Raw genomic sequence first — 19247 nt, forward strand, 5'->3', positions numbered from 1 at the left:
AAGTGTGTGATAGTGGTATATTTATTTTACTAGATAAGGGTGTATGTGGTTTAAAGAATGACCTATTATATGCAAGTGAATATATTCACCCGGAGTCTTCAGCCTGGTATAATAATCCGTTACGTCAATGTAAAAACGGCATCAGACTATTACAAGATGATCTGTTGCATGCGCTTTCTAAATCTGATGATGTGTATGTTATCATCGGAGGTGATTTCAACTCTAGGACTGGCACACTACCTGATTTTGTTGAAGACGATATCCTTGAATACTTGGAAGGCAATGATAATAACATGTGGGAGTGTTTGCTGGATAGTTTTAACATGAAACGATTTTCGGTAGATTGGACTATAAACAGGTGAGGTGAAATGGGGTTTAACAAGTACCAACTTTTAACGTATTTTGGTATGACGCGTTCGGGCGGACGTTCTACCACTAGACCACGGAGGCGGTCTCGACTATAAACAGGTTTGGTAAATGCTCGTTAGATATGTGCAGTATTCTTAACATCCATATTATGAATGGAAGATGTGGATCAGATGCGGGTGTAGGGGTTTTCACTTTTATAGGAAATCAAGTTGCTAGCGTGGTTGATTATATAATATGTTCATCTGAATTGTTTAATATATGCAGCAGCTCACGTCCTGAGTCGTCACATCTTCCACTCACAATGGATTTACGTACGTTTCACACAACTGAATAGATTAAAAGTAATCAAATTATTAAAGAATCTTTCAGATTTACATGGGTCCACGATAGGGCTGATAACTTTAGATATTCAGCTAACAGAGCTTTAGGCCTACTTATTTTAGTATTAAGTTTAAGACAATCGGAGGTATACATTTTAGTATTTTTTCTTAGTTATATGACACTGTGGTGTGGTCTGCCCTTAGTTACGGCGCATCTGTATGGGGTAACTGTGATGCATCTGCTGTTAATGCGGTACACCGCCAGGCTATCAGGTTTATTTTTGGCGTGGGCAGATATGAACCTAATTTGGCTCTTAAAGGGGATTCAGAGTGGATACCTCCGAGTGTCAGACAGTGGATATGTATCGCTAGACAGTGAAATATACCTGGTCGATTAAATAAACATGTATTTTTATGGGCGGAAAGGCAGGCAGCCAATCACAAGAACTGGAACTCACGTTTTTCGGCAAAATTGGCCGACCTAAACATACTGCGTATATTCAACATCACCACTGGTTTAAATACGAAATATATTTCCAGCAAAATACAAGATGTCCTTATGGAAAAATATCTGAAAATCTGTCAGGATCTTTTATGGAAAGATATATTCTGGTACAAGCAAATTCCATATGTTATTGCTGTGAAAACTGTGTCAAGAGCTATATTCCCCGATGTTACAGATCTGCCTTTACAAAATTCAGATGTGATATTGCATTTTTAAGAATCGAAAACATCAGATATATTAATTTAAAGGTTGAAGACAGAGTGTGCTTTAATGGTAATGATCATCTTGAAGATTAAAAACATGCTTTCTTCCAATGTCCACTTTACGATTATCAAAGATCTACACTATTTACGAGTATAATGTCCAGCTTTTTAAACCTCTCAAACAATGAGAATTGTGTGTCCTTTTTAAACATGAGGTATATGTCACTGACAAAACCTGCTTTTTAATATCAATCGCAGAAAGATATTGCTATAGGGGTAAAACATTTTTTTCTGTATGTATCATCAAGTTTACGTGTATCGTCTCTCATAACTTTATATGAGTGGCGCTGTATTATTATTTTTAGGTATAAACATCTATTTCATGCATGTTTTTATGATGTACAGCGGTGAGACGAAAATAAAATATCTGTCTGTCTGTCTATGAAATGATGTAAAATTCCTTGTGAATACCGTCGTCTGCGGCTTGCCACGCTTTCATGCCTTTATTCCTTCAGTAATTTCTCCATTTGTTACAGTTCCGCTTAGAATATTATCTGTTAAAATATTATTAATGCAGAAATGCACAAAAGAAAATTATGAATAGAATTTGTTAAGTACTTATCAAGGTCAAAGTCAGTAGGAGCTGAAGTAAGTTCAAGGTTAAGTAGCCCATTGAGGTGAGCTGAAATGGGGTTTAACGTCGCGTCCAAGATTATTGCACTTATATAGCGACGTGCATGTATGTGTGTTTGTGTGGCTGCTTGTAGTCCGGACTGATGCCGATTTATAGTGCTAGCACACTGAGATACCATGCCGCAGTTTAACATGAATACCCTACTCAGACACAGTATACTGACTCCGAGCCGACCAGTCCTTGTTTTAGCCCCTTAATATCGAGCGCCAGACAGGGTAACAACTAGTTCCATCTTTTAACGAACCCCGGACCTTCCTCTCTCCGGGCTGAGGCTCTGCCACTAGACCACGGTGGCGTTCAGTAGCCCATTGAAGTGCTGGAACCAGTCTCCCGATGCAATAGGATTTTTTTATTGCCCCCCAGAAACGTTCACAGCATTACTCATGTCGGCACTATTACTTTTTTCAGATCATTACTTTCAAGCTGCTTCTTTTTAACTCCTTATCTATTTACTTATTTAAGACAACCCATTTCTTCAAATTAATTCAAACTTCACATTTGAATTTTCTATATTTGTAAAGCGCTCGGTATTTGGCCGATTTCAGTTGTCTACATTGATGATCAAACTATGGTAGCTGCAATCCATACTTTGCTATCGGAAGGCACAAATCTCGTCGCAGAATTGACACAGGACCTAGCACAATATCAGATAATTTCAATTGCCCGATTGATATCCTCTTCGAGTAGAGTATCAAACTCACGCAGCATAAATTATTATGTTAAAGTTGAAATCTTTTGTATTTGCTAAAATCTTCTGAACATGGCATCGGGAAGTTTATACATTGATTCTGATAATAGAGGCGCACTGGTACGTATTTGTTCAACTTGCTTACTCGTAAACACGTCACAGTTATCGAACACACAATTGGCATGTGCATCTATATGACGAGAATAACGTAAAGGTACTCGGACTGTCAGACGAAAATCTCCCATTAACTATGTGAATTCAAAATAACTTGCAGATGTCATCTTCCATAAGAGTTGTCGCGTTGATCACAAGAATGACGGGGATGGTCAAAATCATCTATTGTCAGCGTCAACAGGTAGATAGTCGGATCCATCTAATATAAAGTCATGTATACTCTTGGTTTATGGCGTTAAGTCGCCGGGCAGAATAAATTTACAGCTTTGTCCTGTATCATATAAACGTTTTATTACTTGCCCGTAAAGAGATCTCCCGTTTAATAAACATACAGCAGTATTACACATTGTGTAATACCAAAACGCGTGCTTATGTACTCTCGGAACACGTTTCTCTAACAAACATTGAAAGCTCTCAACATCCCTTGGCTTATTCAACGACATTGCGTGTGGAGATGATGGATCACTGAGAGGAGCTTATGCACACTCGATGACCCCAGCAACCTTGTACCTAGGTTGACGTCACATGGCATTGTTTCGCCGAAGGATCTTGCAACAAAATTCCACAAATTACGTCATCGGGTATTGTTACGTGATTGCAACTCATATACTTTAATTTAGACCACGCTACCGTCGCGCTACCGTACGATCGCCTTGCAATCTCGTTAAAATCAGATCTTAGTTCTCGCTAGTTCTCGAGAACTAATTGTTTAGCGGTAGCGAGAACTAAGATCTGATTTTAACGAGATTGCAAGGCGATCGTACGGTAGCGCGACGGTAGCGTGGTCTAAATTAAAGTATAGGAGTTGCGATAACCTTAACGCTACGATAATTTTGTGGAACGGACACCCGACTTCTAATTGTGGACCATTGGATGGTATTAAATTCATACGTTTCAACTTTTGACGTATTTGAAGTATTGCTGTGTTTAACACAGTTGGATTATGCCGTGGATCGTGTAGGTGTCAACCTATTCACACTCAACAGTATAATTCTAAAAACGTTATAAATGGCCAGTAATAAATAAAATACTAAACTCGCTCCCGTGTAAAACCAATTTTATGAAACTCGTGAATAGTTGTGGTATCTGACTCGCTTTTGCTCGTCAGATACCAGAACTATTCTCTCGTTTCATAAAATTGGTATTACACGGGAGCTCTATTAGTATTCTATATTTATCAGTTCATGTCTGTAAAAAGTCGATCCCATATTTTCTGCCAGAGAATGTTTCGTATCTAATTCAGAGTGACCAAAAACATAACGAAAAAAATTATTTGTAGGGAAGTGTTTTATCAATTACCTGAAAAATCAACATGTACACATCTGCTACAAAACCTCTGGATATAGTGCCTCTCACCCAATTCAGTCACCTTGTTTTTATACATCTGGGTGTTTAGAACAAATTATATGGTTAGACAAAAGATAGTTGTTTTGTCCTCCAAATGAGCATTATGTTGCACTGTAAAGGAACTGACTACATCACTTGCAACCTAATTCAGAAAACCCTTTCCTATAAGACTGATCCTATCCTTACTTTTATCGACAATATCACATGGATTCTATTATTGTATTCTTCAACCTATTTAAAAAGTATTCATTGATGTGTTCATCAATGGCGTCTACTGTTATTGAACTGACCTATCCTAATTTATATCATTCTTGTTTCCCTAAACGACTACCAAAAGATTATCACAGACAGTTGTTTTTGCGTATGAACAGAAATAGATTTTCCGCAAGGCGTGTTATGTATCACGGCGGCATGTATACTACTCAAAAGAAGTTAAAGAACACCAGATTCTTTTATATTACTGTAGTTAATCTGTCATGTTATGACAGATTAACTCTGACAATTAGAAAGAATCGGAGGTTCCTTAACTTCTTTTGAGTAGCATATATAAGCTTGTAAGTTTGTAAGCATGGTTTTACGTCGCTTTTAGATATATTCCAATAATATCACGATGGGGGACACCAAAATTAGGCTTCGCACAGTGTACCTACAGGGTGCTCCAGAGACCAGCGTGTCATTAAACAAGAATAAAGTAATAATTGGAAACGTGGTGAAAGTTCACAGTTTTATTATTCTCGGCTAACTGTACCAATAGATGACAATATAAAAGATAAAAAAACAAATTTACACTGACAATGATCACTGATTTATAGGATCAGAGCAACAGTACACGTTAATTATAGCTAAGCAGCTGTATAACAGTAATAAAAAAGAAGAGTGGCTAAATCAACACAAGATAATTGACAAGATGCATAAACAACAAATTAGGGCGGCTGCGACCAATGAACAACTAAGAGTTCATTAACTCAACACATTTTTAGTATCTTTACGCCAAAGACTTAAGGATATATACTTACAAGAATGGGCTTCGCATGTTTTAAGTTCAGAAAAATGCAATTATTACAAGCTTTTCAAGATAACGATTTCCCCAGAATACTATTTGTTTGACATCAACTTTAAAAGGTTTAGAATAAGTTTAGCACAATTTAGATGCAGCTCTCATAGACTTAGGATCGAAGTAGGCAGGCATAGAAACCTAGCCAGAGAATTGAGAATATGTGAGCAATGTGGTTTAAATGTGATTGAAGATGAGTTTCATTTTCTGTTAGTTTGTCCAAAATGAGACCACCTAAGAAGAAAATATATTGATCTGCCTTGTTATGTACATCCCACTCTACAAAAAATTATAACAATCACGTCAACAACTGATAAAGATACTCTAAAAAATCTATCAATGTTCATTTATCATGCTATGTTAATTAGAATATGACCTGTTAATCGGATCTGTAACCACTCCCGAAAACAGAATTGTACTGTGGGCCTGAGGCCTTTCAGCATGGAATAAAACTTATCCTATCCTAAATTCAACACTCTAATTAGTGACTAACCTCAACGGCGTTAAATAGGGAGATAATAACACTGAGGTCACATCCCTAAAGCAAATCTCTTGGACAATGAAATAGACGAAAACGCCTGAATAGCAAACTAGTCGTGTAGACTAAAGTTTCAGACTGGCCAAGGAAATAATAGACTTCCCCAAATTACAAAGTACTTGATCTACGGAGTATCTGGAATCACACTTATTAAAAAAAGGATACTTGACCAAAAGAGTAACTTAACTCCCAAAATAGGTACTTGGCCTAAACTATACAATCGCGGAAAATTTGGTTATCCAAGGATTGCTAGAAATACGGGGTACTAAATATAAAAGTCTAGCCAATACGTTTTAGCTCAATACCACCAGAGTAAATCGGTACCTGAGAGAAAACTGCCCCATAACCACTTACTAAGGAAACCAAAGTTTCGACCTGACCGAAACGGTCGGCAAGGCGGCCTAGCCATTCCTGGAGGTGAAGACGCATACTTCGCCAAGAGCTTATACCAGAGCTAAACAAAATGTGTTTCCAAACACAGGAAAAACCCAAATGGTAAACTAACTACTAAACCAATATTGGAGATGTAGATGCCAAAATATAGCGCTGAAGATACGCTATCCAACAGTACCACTAGTGATTTACAACCGTTATGTACAATTATTGATGTGGCAAATATGACCATGAATACACGAGAAATATCTACAAGTACTAGATAATCCCGCTACTGTGCGAAAATCAATGTTACTGAAAACATTTTCTATACATGAGAATAAGGTACCAAACATACATGAGATAACATATATCAAATGAATACGTACAAAAAGTATGCGATTATACAGAAAGAAAATAAAATTTACGAGTCACCAATTCTCTAACAAAGAACGAACAGACACCGGAGTATGACGACCGCCGGACTTAGCCGAACGGTGACGATCCCGGGCAATTAGGGGAGAAGGAAGCGGTTAGGCCACGAGAACGTGATGAGACTTGTTTTACGACCCGATGACAGATACCCCTGTGGGGAATCGAACCCGCGTCGTCAGCGTGGCGTGCGAACGCATTAACCACAATTGAGTGAATGAGCGAGTAAGTTTGGTTTTACACCGCTTTTGGCAATATAGCAATATCACGGCAGGGGACACCAGATGTGGGCTTCACACATTATACCCATGTGGGAAATCGAACCCGGGACTTTGGCGTGACGAGCAAACGCTTAAACCACTAGGCTACCCATCCATCCCTGTATACAGTTTACTCTGTACGTTTCTCCGGATACGGGTTTGAGCAGAAATCAGGTATGCATGTGCATACGCATCAAAGTATATATGAATATAAAATGCACTTTAAATTTTCAAAGGCTTTGTCACACCCTGCTGACCACAGTGTAACATATCTAGGTTCATATAACAACGACCTGTAGGAGAGGTAGGGTAGCCTAGTTGTAAATTCATTGGTTCGTCATGCTGAAGATCCGGTTTTGATTCCTGAATAGTACAGGTTAAGACAAAAACGTTTCATGTACAAACTATATACAAATTTTGATGCAAATTATCATGGATAAGTTCACAGTGTATGCACTTGTTCAGATCACTTCTTTTGATCTGTCGCATTCTTTGGACATTTATCTGTAGCATGTCCTAGAAGATGGCACTTACAGCATACCTGTTCGTCTTCACTGTGAGCATAAGCACATGCATCTCGATTTTGGCACGATTTACCACTCATACATATGCAGGTCTTGTATGTACGCACATAGTAGGCGGGCTTATCTTCAACACATCTATTCCGCTTTTCAAAGAATAATTTTTGATCTTCTCTGTGATTATGTGTACATTTTTTACCTTTGACACACTGATATTGAAATTGACAAAAGTCAGAGCTCCGCTGGTATCTTTTCTGCTTTTTGGACCTAACTAGCTTAAATGGTTCTTCGCTACTTTTTCCTGGAATTGCAGCATCCTGGCTTTGTTGATGGGTAATGTCCGGTGGCACATCGCGTTGTGTGGCCTCGCTAGGTGATATTCGGCCAGAGGTACCAGCAGGATTACTGTCTTGGGCAAAGGTAGAGGCAATTTCGGATATTTTGTCAGTGGCAGCGGAGGGGGTTGTCACGTCATCGGCATGTTGAACACCCGGAAGTGAGCCATACCTGTTATGTGTTTCAATAGGAGCTGTGTACTGATTATCGCTTTTGTCGTATTGAAAGTATGTCAGAACGTCTTTGCATAATTTAGGTACGCACTGCTTTTCTAATTCTGGCTTATAACGATTTAAAGGAGTATCCGTATCGTCAGATTCCCCTTGTCCGCGACAGAACAGAATCAGTATGTTCACAGCAGCCTCTGACTTTAATCGCGTATATTGCCAAGGCCAATTGAAACTATCAAGAATATTCTTAATGCTACCCATGAAATCTATCCTTTCCTCGCCTTGACGCTGGCATTGTTGTAGCACGACCCCACGGCTTAACATATCATCTTTCCTTTCTTGGTGGTAAGTAAACTCTTCTTTGATATATGTAATTTTTTCAAAATCTTCTTTTAAAAAAATCTGAACTTTCACGAACTGGTTTTGTTTATTCAAACTCTTCAGGCCTTCACTCAAACTATTTTCCATTGCCCAAACTTCTACATTCCATTGTCTTGCCATAGCTTTCTCAATGCACGGATACATGTCTTTGTCACCGCTAACTATAACAACCGTAGATCCATGTTCCCGGTTTTTGGGGTCACAAACTAATTCTGTGACATCAGCAACAATTTGGGTATCGACCATCTTCTCTTTCCCTGACCAGCGACATTTCTGGGATAAGTTTACTTTCCAGCCTTGTTCTCTCCCCTTTTCCCATACTGAGTCACTTGGTGGCGGCTCTGATCCATACAATGTTGCTTCTTTTATTTGTCTTTCATTGCTTATGAAAGTAGCCAACTCTCCAAATTCTATTCTCAAGCGAGGGTCTTCTTTGAACTCTTTTCTCTTGAAATCGTCACCTTTTGCCTTTTTGGCTTCTATCCACAGATTGGAATCGTCCAGAAAGATCCATATGCATTCAGCATTCATTCTGGATTACAATCTGCAATTGCAATGGATTAATAGCTATGATGGTATGACATATATAGAGAATACTACACTCATTCATGAGAATGAGTGTGGTATTTTATTTATTACCCACGTTAAATATATATTTAAGTGTAAATACATAACAACTTTCGTTCGTTGACCGACCAAACTGAAACCGGTTGCCAAATCTGGTTGCGCATGAATATTGATATATGCCCAAATATGGGCATTGTTGACATTTCTATGGATACGCATTAACAACATGCCCCTGCAATTATGTTTGCAAACATAACAGCACCGACGCTCAAGATCCTTTTGGAAGAAATTCTTCAACTAATGGTAATTCAAGCGCCATGTTGTTTATACGAAGGACACCGATATGAAAATATAAAAAGTCCCATTAGCGTCGCGCTTTGAATATCGGACTTACAGTCGGTCACTCGCACTGTCGGTGTCCCGTCTGTGCAATCAAAATGGTTCGGTTTCCTTGATCTCTCAGCTGAATTTATATCATGTTCGTACCATTTTGGAAGAGGGAATGCAGAGTGTTCGCCAAAGACATTAATGTTAACTCTACCATCCTATACTGAAGACCTGAAAATCAGCAAACTCAAGTCTGCTTGCATGTCAGTGACAGCTTCGAACGGTCGAAGGGCAAGGTCGCCACCGGAATAAGAAAAGACAACCGTGATCTAGGCCTACTCACGGCGTTTTACGCTAGAGATAGGGAGTGTTATTGTTCACATTTGGGATATTTGGGGCCACAAAATCAGAAGTCAGTCACACTTCCCTTCACCACGTGGGTAATAAATACGATTATTTATGCAGCATGCTGAAAATATAAAACTTGTTTCTTTTGAAGAGAAGAACCCAACTATACTTGATACCAAATACGACCATGCATATTATTTTCTGTTTCTCATTTCAACTCACGGTGAATAACCTGAACGTTTAAGAACGTTGATATTCTGGGGGTGGGGGAGAGGAACGGGGTGGGGACTGTCTGGAGATTGTTTTTAATTAAAACTGTGGGTCTAATTACTTTTTAAAGACAATACCTTCCAACAATGCAATTTTTTTCAACAGTCTCAAGCATGACAAAAAAATTCTAATTCTTTAGAAAACCCCACGAAATCCTTGTACTAACGGTGAAAACCCTCCATCTACTGAACCCTATACCCGTCCTCCATCTACAAACACTGTCTACACACACTCCATATGCTGACGCTGTATACACACACTCCATATACAAACGCTGTAAACACACACTCCATATGCTGACGCTGTATACACACACTCCATATGCTGACGCTGTATACACACACTCCATATACAAACGCTGTATACACACACTCCATATGCTGACGCTGTATACACACACTCCATATACAAACGCTGTAAACACACACTCCATATGCTGACGCTTTATACACACACTCCATATACAAACGCTGTATACACACACTCCATATGCTGACGCTGTATACACACACTCCATATACAAACGCTGTATACACACACTCCATATGCTGACGCTGTATACACACACTCCATATGCTCACGCTGTATACACACACTCTATATACAAACGCTGTATACACACACTCCATATACAAACGTTGTATACACACGCTCCATATGCTGACGCTGTATACACGCACTCCATATGCTGACGCTGTATACACACGCTCCATATACAAACGCTGTATACACACACTCCATATGCTGACGCTGTATACACACACTCCATATACAAACGCTGTATACACACACTCCATTTGCTGACGCTGTATACACACACTCCATATACAAACGCTGTATACACACATTCCATATACAAACGCTGTATACACACACTCCATATACAAACGCTGTATACACACACTCCATATACAAACGCTGTATACACACACTCCATATGCTGACGCTGTATACACACACTCCATATACAAACGCTGTATACACACACTCCAAATACAAACGCTGTATACACACACTACATATACAAACGCTGTTTACACACACTCCATATGCTGACGCTGTATACACACACTCCATATGCTCACGCCGTATACACATACTCCATATACTGACGCTGTATACACTCACTCCATATAAAAACGCTGTATACACACACTCCATATACAAACGCTGTATACACACACTCCATTTGCTGACGCTGTATACACACACTCCATATACAAACGCTGTATACACACATTCCATATACAAACGCTGTATACACACACTCCATATACAAAGGCTGTATACACACACTCCATATACAAACGCTGTATACACACACTCAATATGCTGACGCTGTATACACACGCTCCATATACAAACGCTGTATACACACACTCCAAATACAAACGCTGTATACACACACTCCATATACAAACGCTGTATACACACACTCCATTTGCTGACGCTGTATACACACACTCCATATCCTCACGCCGTATACACACACTCCATATACTGACGCTGTATACACTCACTCCATATAAAAACAATGTATACACACACTCCATATACAAACGCTGTATACACACACTCCATATGCTGACGCTGTATACACACACTCCATATACAAACGCTGCATACACACATTCCATATACAAACGCTGTATACACACACTCCATATGCTGACGCTGTATACACACACTCCATATACAAACCCTGTATACACTCACTCCATATACAAACGCTGTATACAGACACTACATATGCTGACGATGTATACACTCACTCCATATACAAACGCTGTATACACACACTCCATATGCTGACGCTGTATACACACACTCCATATTCAAACGCTGTATACACACACTCCATATGCTGACGCTGTATACACACACACCATATACAAACGCTGTATACACACACTCCATATACAAACGCTGTATACACACACTCCATATACAAACGCTGTATACACACACTCCATATACAAACGCTGTATACACACACTCCATATGCTGACGCTGTATACACACACTCCATGTACAAACGCTGTATACACACACTACATATGCTGACGCTGTATACACACACTCCATATACAAACGCTGTATACACACACTCCATATACAAACGCTGTATACACAAACTCCATATACAAACGCTGTATACACACACTCCATATGCTGACGCTGTATACACACACTCCATTTGCTTACGCTGTATACACACACTCCATATACAAACGCTGTATACACACACTCCATTTCCTGACGCTGTATACACACACTCCATATGCTGACGCTGTATACACACACTCCATATACTGACGCTGTATACACACACTCCAAATACAAACGCTGTATACACACACTCCATATACAAACGCTGTATACACACACTCCATATGCTGACGTTGTATACACACACTCCATATGCTGACGCTGTATACACACACTCCAAACACAAACGCTGTATACACACACTCCATATACAAACGCTGTATACACACACTCCATATACAAACGCTGTATACACGCACTCCATATGCTGACGCTGTATACACACACTCCATATACTGACGCTGTATACACACACTCCATATGCTGACGCTGTATGCACACGCTCCATATGCTGACGCTGTATACACACACTCCATATGCTGACGCTGTATACGCACACTCTATATACAAACGCTGTATACACACACTCCATATACAAACGCTGTATACACACGCTCCATATACTGACGCTGTATACACACACTCCATATGCTGACGCTGTATACACACGCTCCATATACAAACCCTATATACACACACTCCATATGCAAACGCTGTATACACACACTCCATATGCTGACGCTTTATACACACGCTCCATATACTGACGCTGTATACACACACTCCATTTGCTGACGCTGTATACACACATTCCATATGCTGACGCTGTATACACACACTCCATATACAAACGCTGTATACACACACTCCATATACAAACGCTGTATACACACACTCCATATCCAAACGCTGTATACACACACTCCATATACAAACGCTGTATACACACACTCCATATGCTGACGCTGTATACACACACTCCATATGCAAACGCTGTATACACACACTCCATATACAAACGCTGTATACACACACTCCATATACAAACGCTGTATACACACACTCCATATCCAAACGCTGTATACACACACTCCATATACAAACGCTGTATACACACACTACATATGCTGACGCTGTATACACACACTCCATATACAAACGCTGTATACACACACTTCATATGCAAACGCTGTATACACACACTTCATATACAAACGCTGTATACACACACTCCAAATACAAACGCTGTATACGCACACTCCATATACAAACGCTGTATACACACACTCCATATGCTGACGCTGTATACACACACTCCATATGCTGACGCTGTATACACACACTCCATATACTGACGCTGTATACATTCACTCCATATAAAAACGCTGTATACACACGCTCCATATACAAACGCTGTATACACACACTCCATATGCTGACGCTGTATACACACACTCCATATACAAACGCTTTATACACACACTCCATATACAAACGCTGTATACACACACTCCATATGCTGATGCTGTATTCACACACTCCATATACAAACCCTGTATACACACACTCCATATAAAAACGCTGTATACAGACACTCATAAGCTGACGCTGTATACACACACTCCATATACAAACGCTGTATACACACACTCCATATGCTGACGCTGTATACACACACTCCATATACAAACGCTGCATACACACACTCCATATAAAAACGCTGTATACACACACTCCATATGCTGACGCTGTATACACACACTCCATATACAAACGCTGTATACACACACTCCATATGCTGACGCTGTATACTCACACTCCATATACAAACGCTGTATACACACACTCCATATACAAACGCTGTATACACACACTCCATATGCTGACGCTGTATACACACACTCCATATCCTGACGCTGTATACACACACTCCATATGCTGACGCTGTATACACACACTCCATATACAAACGCTGTATACACACACTCCATATGCTGACGCTGTATACACACACTCCATATACAAACGCTGTATACACACACTCCATATACAAACGCTGTATACACACACTCCATATGCAAACGCTGTATACACACACTCCATATGCTGACGCTGTATACACACACTCCATATGCTGACGCTGTATACACACACTCCATATGCTGACGCTGTATACACACACTCCATATACAAACGCTGTATACACACACTCCATATACAAACGCTGTATACACACACTCCATATACAAACGCTGTATACACACACTCCATATGCTGACGCTGTATACACACACTACATATGCTGATGCTGTATACACTCACTCCATATACAAACGCTGTATACACACACTACATATACAAACGCTGTATACACACACTCCATATGCTGACGCTGTATACACACGCTCCATATACAAACGCTGTATACACACACTCCATATGCTGACGCTGTACACACACACTCCATATACAAACGCTGTATACACACACTCCATTTGCTGACGCTGTATACACACACTCCATATGCTGACGCTGTATACACACACTCCATATGCTGACGCTGTATACACACACTCCATATGCTGACGCTGTATACACACACTCCATATACAAACGCTTTATACACACACTCCATATGCTGACGCTGTATACACACACTCCATATACAAACGCTGTATACACACACTCCATTTGCTGACGCTGTATACACACACTCCATATACAAACGCTGTATACACACACTCCATATACTGACGCTGTATACACACACTCCATATACAAACGTTGTATACACACACTCCATTTGCTGACGCTGTATACACACACTCCATATACAAACGCTGTATACACACACTCCATATACAAACGCTGTATACACACACTTCATATGCAAACGCTGTATACACACACTTCATATACAAACGCTGTATACACACACTCCAAATACAAACGCTGTATACGCACACTCCATATACAAACGCTGTATACACACACTCCATATGCTGACGCTGTATACACACACTCCATATGCTGACGCTGTATACACACACTCCATATACTGACGCTGTATACATTCACTCCATATAAAAACGCTGTATACACACGCTCCATATACAAACGCTGTATACACACACTCCATATGCTGACGCTGTATACACACACTCCATATACAAACGCTGCATACACACACTCCATATACAAACGCTGTATACACACACTCCATATGCTGATGCTGTATTCACACACTCCATATACAAACCCTGTATACACACACTCCATATAAAAACGCTGTATACAGACACTCATAAGCTGACGCTGTATACACACACTCCATATACAAACGCTGTATACACACACTCCATATGCTGACGCTGTATACACACACTCCATATACAAACGCTGCATACACACACTCCATATAAAAACGCTGTATACACACACTCCATATGCTGACGCTGTATACACACACTCCATATACAAACGCTGTATACACACACTCCATATGCTGACGCTGTATACTCACACTCCATATACAAACGCTGTATACACACACTCCATATACAAACGCTGTATACACACACTCCATATGCTGACGCTGTATACACACACTCCATATCCTGACGCTGTATACACACACTCCATATGCTGACGCTGTATACACACACTCCATATACAAACGCTGTATACACACACTCCATATGCTGACGCTGTATACACACACTCCATATACAAACGCTGTATACACACACTCCATATACAAACGCTGTATACACACACTCCATATGCAAACGCTGTATACACACACTCCATATGCTGACGCTGTATACACACACTCCATATGCTGACGCTGTATACACACACTCCATATGCTGACGCTGTATACACACACTCCATATACAAACGCTGTATACACACACTCCATATACAAACGCTGTATACACACACTCCATATACAAACGCTGTATACACACACTCCATATGCTGACGCTGTATACACACACTACATATGCTGATGCTGTATACACTCACTCCATATACAAACGCTGTATACACACACTACATATACAAACGCTGTATACACACACTCCATATGCTGACGCTGTATACACACGCTCCATATACAAACGCTGTATACACACACTCCATATGCTGACGCTGTACACACACACTCCATATACAAACGCTGTATACACACACTCCATTTGCTGACGCTGTATACACACACTCCATATGCTGACGCTGTATACACACACTCCATATGCTGACGCTGTATACACACACTCCATATGCTGACGCTGTATACACACACTCCATATACAAACGCTTTATACACACACTCCATATGCTGACGCTGTATACACACACTCCATATACAAACGCTGTATACACACACTCCATTTGCTGACGCTGTATACACACACTCCATATACAAACGCTGTATACACACACTCCATATACTGACGCTGTATACACACACTCCATATACAAACGTTGTATACACACACTCCATTTGCTGACGCTGTATACACACACTCCATATACAAACGCTGTATACACACACTCCATATACAAACGCTGTATACACACACTCCATATACAAACGCTGTATACACACACTCCATATGCTGACGCTGTATACACACACTCCATATACAAACGCTGTATACACACACTCCATATACAAACGCTGTATACACACGCTCGATATGCTGACGCTGTATACACACACTCCATATACAAACGCTGTATACACACACTCCATATACAAACGCTGTATACACACACTCCATATACAAACGCTGTATACACACACTCCATATGCTGACGCTGTATACACACACTCCATATGCTGACGCTTTATACACACACTCCATACACTGACGCTGTATACACTCACTCCATATACAAACGCTGTATACACACACTCCATATGCTGAAGATGTATACACACACTCCATATACAAACGCTGCATACACACACTCCATATACAAACGCTGCATACACACACTCCATATACAAACGCTGTATACACACACTCCATATGCTGACGCTGTATACACACACTCCATATACAAACGCTGTATACAGACACTACATATGCTGACGCTGTATACACTCACTCCATATACAAACGCTGTATACACACACTCCATATGCTGACGCTGTATACACACACTCCATATACAAACGCTGTATACACACACTCCATATGCTGACGCTGTATACACACACTCCAAATACAAACGCTGTATACACACACTCAATATGCTGACGTTTTATACACACACTACATATGCTGACGCTGTATACACTCACTCCATCTACAAACGCTGTATACACACACTCCATATGCTGACGCTGTATACACACACTCCATATACAAACGCTGTATACACACACTCCATATGCTGACGCTGTATACACACACTCCATATACAAACGCTGTATACACACACTCCATATGCTGACGCTGTATCCACACACTCCAAATACAAACGCTGTATACACACACTCCATATGCTGACGCTGTATACACACACTCCATATGCTGACGCTGTATACACACACTCCATATCCTGACGCTGTATACACACGCTCCTTATACAAACGCTGTATACACACACTCCATATACAAACGCTGTATACACACACTCCATATGCTGACACTGTATACACACACTCCATATGCTGACGCTGTATACACACACTCCATATGCTGACGCTGTATACACACACTCCATATACTGACGCTGTATACACTCACTCCATATACAAACGCTGTATACACACACTCCATATACAAACGCTGTATACACACACTCCATATGCTGACGCTGTATACACACACTCCATATACAAACGCTGTATACACACACTCCATATGCTGACGCTGTATACACACACTCCATATACAAACGCTGTATACACACACTCCATATGCTGACGCTGTATACACACACTCCATATACAAACGCTGTATACACACACTCCATATGCTGACGCTGTATACCCACACTCCATATACTGACGCTGTATACCCAACCTCCATATACTGATCATGACGCTGTCTACTTGGCCTCCATATACTGACGCTCTATACCCACACTCCATATACTGACGCTGTATACCCGCCTTCCATATACTGACACTGTATACCAACACTCCATATACTGACGCTGCAAACTCACCTTCCATATACCGACGCTGTATACCCACACTCCATATACTGACGCTGTATACCCGCCTTCCATATACTGACACTGTATACCAACACTCCATATACTGACGCTGCAAACTCACCTTCCATATACCGACGCTGTATACCCACACTCCATATACTGACGCTGTATACCCACCCTCCAAATACTGACACTGTATACCCGCACTCCATATACTGACGCTGTATACCCACCCTCTATGTACTGACGCTGTATACCCACACTCCATATACTGACGCTGTATACCCGCACTCCATGTACTGACGCTGTATACCCACCCTCCATATACTGATGCTGTATACCCGCACTCCATATACTGACGCTGTATACCGACACTCCACATACTGACACTGTATACCCGCAATCCAAATACTGACACTGTATACCCGCACTCCATATACTGACACTGTATACCCGCACTCCATATACTGACGCTGTATACCCATCCTCCATGTACTGACACTGTATACCCACCCTCCATATACTGACACTGTATACCCACACTCCATATACTGACGCTGTATAACCGCACTCCATATACTGACGCTGTATACCCACCCTCCATATACTGACGCTGTATACCCGCACTCCATATACTGACGCTGTATGCCGACACTCAATATACTGACACTGTATACCCGCACTCCAAATACTGACGCTGTATGCCCACACTCCATATACTGACGCTGTATACCCGCACTCCAAATACTGACGCAGTATACCCACCCTCCATATACTGACGCTGTATACCCGCACTCCATATACTGACGCTGTATGCCGACACTCAATATACTGACACTGTATACCCGCACTCCAAATACTGACGCTGTATGCCCACACTCCATATACTGACGCTGTATACCCGCACTCCAAATACTGACGCTAGTAGTATATGACGGGTCGCCATAAGGCCATTTTGGTTGATCCGGTTGATCCAGGCGAATCCGAAGTTGATTGGCTGATCCAAGTCACGTGATCAATAGCAGGTGAGAGGGAATGAAAGATGTGTGTGTTTATAAGGCAGAAAAGAATTTATAAGTAAA

At 40.7% G+C, this 19247-nt stretch overlaps 1 protein-coding gene across 2 annotated transcripts in view; it reads right to left on the reverse strand.

Annotated features, from left to right (window-relative positions):
* Window positions 1-5010: 5010 nt before the first annotated feature.
* The window catches only part of LOC125381661, a 38743-nt gene continuing 24506 nt past the window's right edge, over window positions 5011-19247 (reverse strand). For both annotated transcript variants that reach the window (XM_048398953.1, XM_048398954.1), the window contains exon 2: window positions 5011-8908. In XM_048398953.1, coding sequence (XP_048254910.1) covers window positions 7423-8895 — 1473 coding nt within the window. In that variant the 5' untranslated portion in view covers window positions 8896-8908 and the 3' untranslated portion in view covers window positions 5011-7422. The remainder of the gene's footprint in view (window positions 8909-19247) is intronic.

The sequence above is a fragment of the Haliotis rufescens genome, unplaced genomic scaffold (genome assembly GCF_023055435.1).
Source record: "Haliotis rufescens isolate VD_foot unplaced genomic scaffold, xgHalRufe1.0.p SCAF_19, whole genome shotgun sequence".
In the NCBI taxonomy this organism is placed as follows: Eukaryota; Metazoa; Mollusca; class Gastropoda; order Lepetellida; family Haliotidae; genus Haliotis; species Haliotis rufescens.